We start from the raw sequence: 2,084 nt of genomic DNA, 5'->3' as shown, positions 1-2,084 counted from the left end.
AATAAATGAAGAAATAAAAAAATAGAAAAAGGAGATTTTTGTTGTTGATACATTCAAATTTTTTTTGTGTTATTAATTAACAAGATAAAAAGTAGTTAATTATTTTACAAGAAGATGATACTGATTTCCATGTTTATTCATTAATTTATAGTTCTTAATAAGGGTACTAAGTTCTATAATGTCTTGTGGTGTTAAAACACATTTATTTTCTCTCTAAAAAAATCAATAAATAAAGATTTATTATAATAATAAAATAACAAACTTCTTTTAAAAAATACTTTTGAGCATGACTTCTAACTTGAGTAGGAGTTCTTGTCTTAACATACAAAGAGATTAAACGAAAGTCAAGAGCTTGTCCACAATTAATATTTAAAAATTTAATTATTTTTTCAAAAGCTAGACATTCCTCTTTAGTCCAATAACGTTTTGTTTTTTGTGGTTTAATTTCTGTTGAATAAATATAAGGGATCATCTCATTATCTTTATCTGACATAATAGGAGAATTCTCTACTCTTGTATAAATACTATTATCTTTAGAATCAAGTCTTTGTAATGTTTCTTTTTGGAACCTATAAATGAAAATTACTTTATCAACAAATTCTTGAGTGTCTGGTTCTGGTAAATTGAAGTATCTATTTGAATCCATAAGTAATTGAATAAACTGAACTGAACTAAGTCATTAAATACCCCCATTAAAGAACATTCTACCTTAATCACTTTTTATATTAAATTTTTATAAAGAATGAAACTGTATTGATGACTTGAATTTTTTTCTAAAAAGACTAAAAAATATAATAAAAATTTGTATAAATAGAAAGGGGGTTGTTTATCTTTCGCTTTCCATTCTAAAATAAGATAATTATGGAACACTCTTAAATAGAGATTAGAATCAGGCTTGATTTATTCTTTTTTTGGTTAACTCCTATAATTTTTGTCTGATTTTTATTCTTTTAATTCGTCATTTTTTATTTTTAAAAAAGAAAAGAACCATTTGGATGATTTTGTCTTTTATTTATCCCCTTTGATTTTTGTTTGATTTCATTTATTATTCAAACATTTCTTACCACCAAAAATCTTTAAAATAATTGCCTGTTACCAAATTCTATGAAATCATAATTTTATTCAAAAAACATAAACTATATTTCCTTTATATATTTTGTTTAATTTTCATTTATTATAATTACTCATTAAATAAACCATTCCCTTCTTTTATAATTCTTATTTAATGATTATTATTATTATATATATATATATTTACTATTTACTTATCAATTCTGATGAAATTTTACTTTTTGAGGGTTAAATAAAAAGGACAATTACATTTTGGTGATGACGTACTTTTCATCTGAGTTTTCATTGAAACAATTATTCATTTCATCATAACAAAAACAAAGTTTATCTCAACAGATTATTTGTTTTATAAATAATTTCCAAATGATTTACTTAAAAAATATGAAATCAAATCTTCTATGAAATAAAATAAATAATAAATTCGTTCTTTTTTTTATATTTTGTATGTAGCTTCGAAATATTAAAACTAATTCAATTTAAAACAATTCCTTCATCAAATAATAAAGTTAACAAATACCTTTTTTTATTTAACTTAAAGAAACTAACAATATTATCAAAAATTAATATACAAAAAAGTTCTATAATACATTTAGTTCTTCATTTTATTAATAAAAAAAGAATAATGAAAAGGTATCAGATTCAAATTTCATAGAATCATTTATTAAAATTTAATGTATTAAAAGAAAAAACTAATATAACCTTGTTTTTTTGTATAAAAATAATTAATTTTTTATCTAAAATAAAAAATAATTACGTATCATATTAAACAAACCAAGAAAAATTATGTACCTCTCTTTCTAATTTATGATAACTATGTTAATATATTAATTTATTAAAAAAATCATAAATATTATTCTTTATGAGAAACACCAAAATCAAAGAAAAAAAATTATTAATTTTTTTATTATATTATATAAAATAATTTATTTTTAAGTAAAAAAAACAATCAAGACTAAATAAATAGAATTAAGTTATCAGTTTTTGGGACAAAATAATAATAAAGAAATACTGTT

The 2,084-nt window shown here is 20.1% G+C and overlaps 1 protein-coding gene across 1 annotated transcript, besides 9 other annotated features; it reads right to left on the bottom strand.

Annotated features, from left to right (window-relative positions):
• Window positions 1-99: 99 nt before the first annotated feature.
• On the bottom strand, window positions 100-646 carry EDI_031830 (uncharacterized protein; the record flags this gene model as incomplete). Its single annotated transcript, XM_001740377.1, has 2 exons — window positions 100-213; window positions 263-646. 2 exons carry the CDS (start codon window positions 644-646, stop codon window positions 100-102), a joined length of 498 nt encoding a protein of 165 aa, XP_001740429.1.
• Window positions 215-257: a sequence feature (AT_rich).
• Window positions 361-390: a sequence feature (AT_rich).
• A 71-nt stretch (window positions 647-717) lies between the features above and the next one.
• Window positions 718-740: a sequence feature (AT_rich).
• Window positions 741-783: 43 nt separating this feature from the next.
• Window positions 784-813: a sequence feature (AT_rich).
• Window positions 814-1,146: 333 nt separating this feature from the next.
• Window positions 1,147-1,183: a sequence feature (AT_rich).
• A 24-nt stretch (window positions 1,184-1,207) lies between these two features.
• Window positions 1,208-1,257: a sequence feature (AT_rich).
• Window positions 1,258-1,472: 215 nt separating this feature from the next.
• Window positions 1,473-1,493: a sequence feature (AT_rich).
• A 234-nt stretch (window positions 1,494-1,727) lies between these two features.
• Window positions 1,728-1,824: a sequence feature (AT_rich).
• A 63-nt stretch (window positions 1,825-1,887) lies between these two features.
• Window positions 1,888-2,014: a sequence feature (AT_rich).
• Window positions 2,015-2,084: the final 70 nt, after the last annotated feature.

This window comes from Entamoeba dispar, genomic scaffold (assembly GCF_000209125.1).
Source record: "Entamoeba dispar SAW760 scf_1105229462895 genomic scaffold, whole genome shotgun sequence".
Classification (NCBI taxonomy): Eukaryota; Evosea; order Mastigamoebida; family Endamoebidae; genus Entamoeba; species Entamoeba dispar.
The sequence above is the reverse complement of the archived record's forward strand: the minus strand, read 5'-3'. Positions and strand labels throughout refer to the sequence as shown.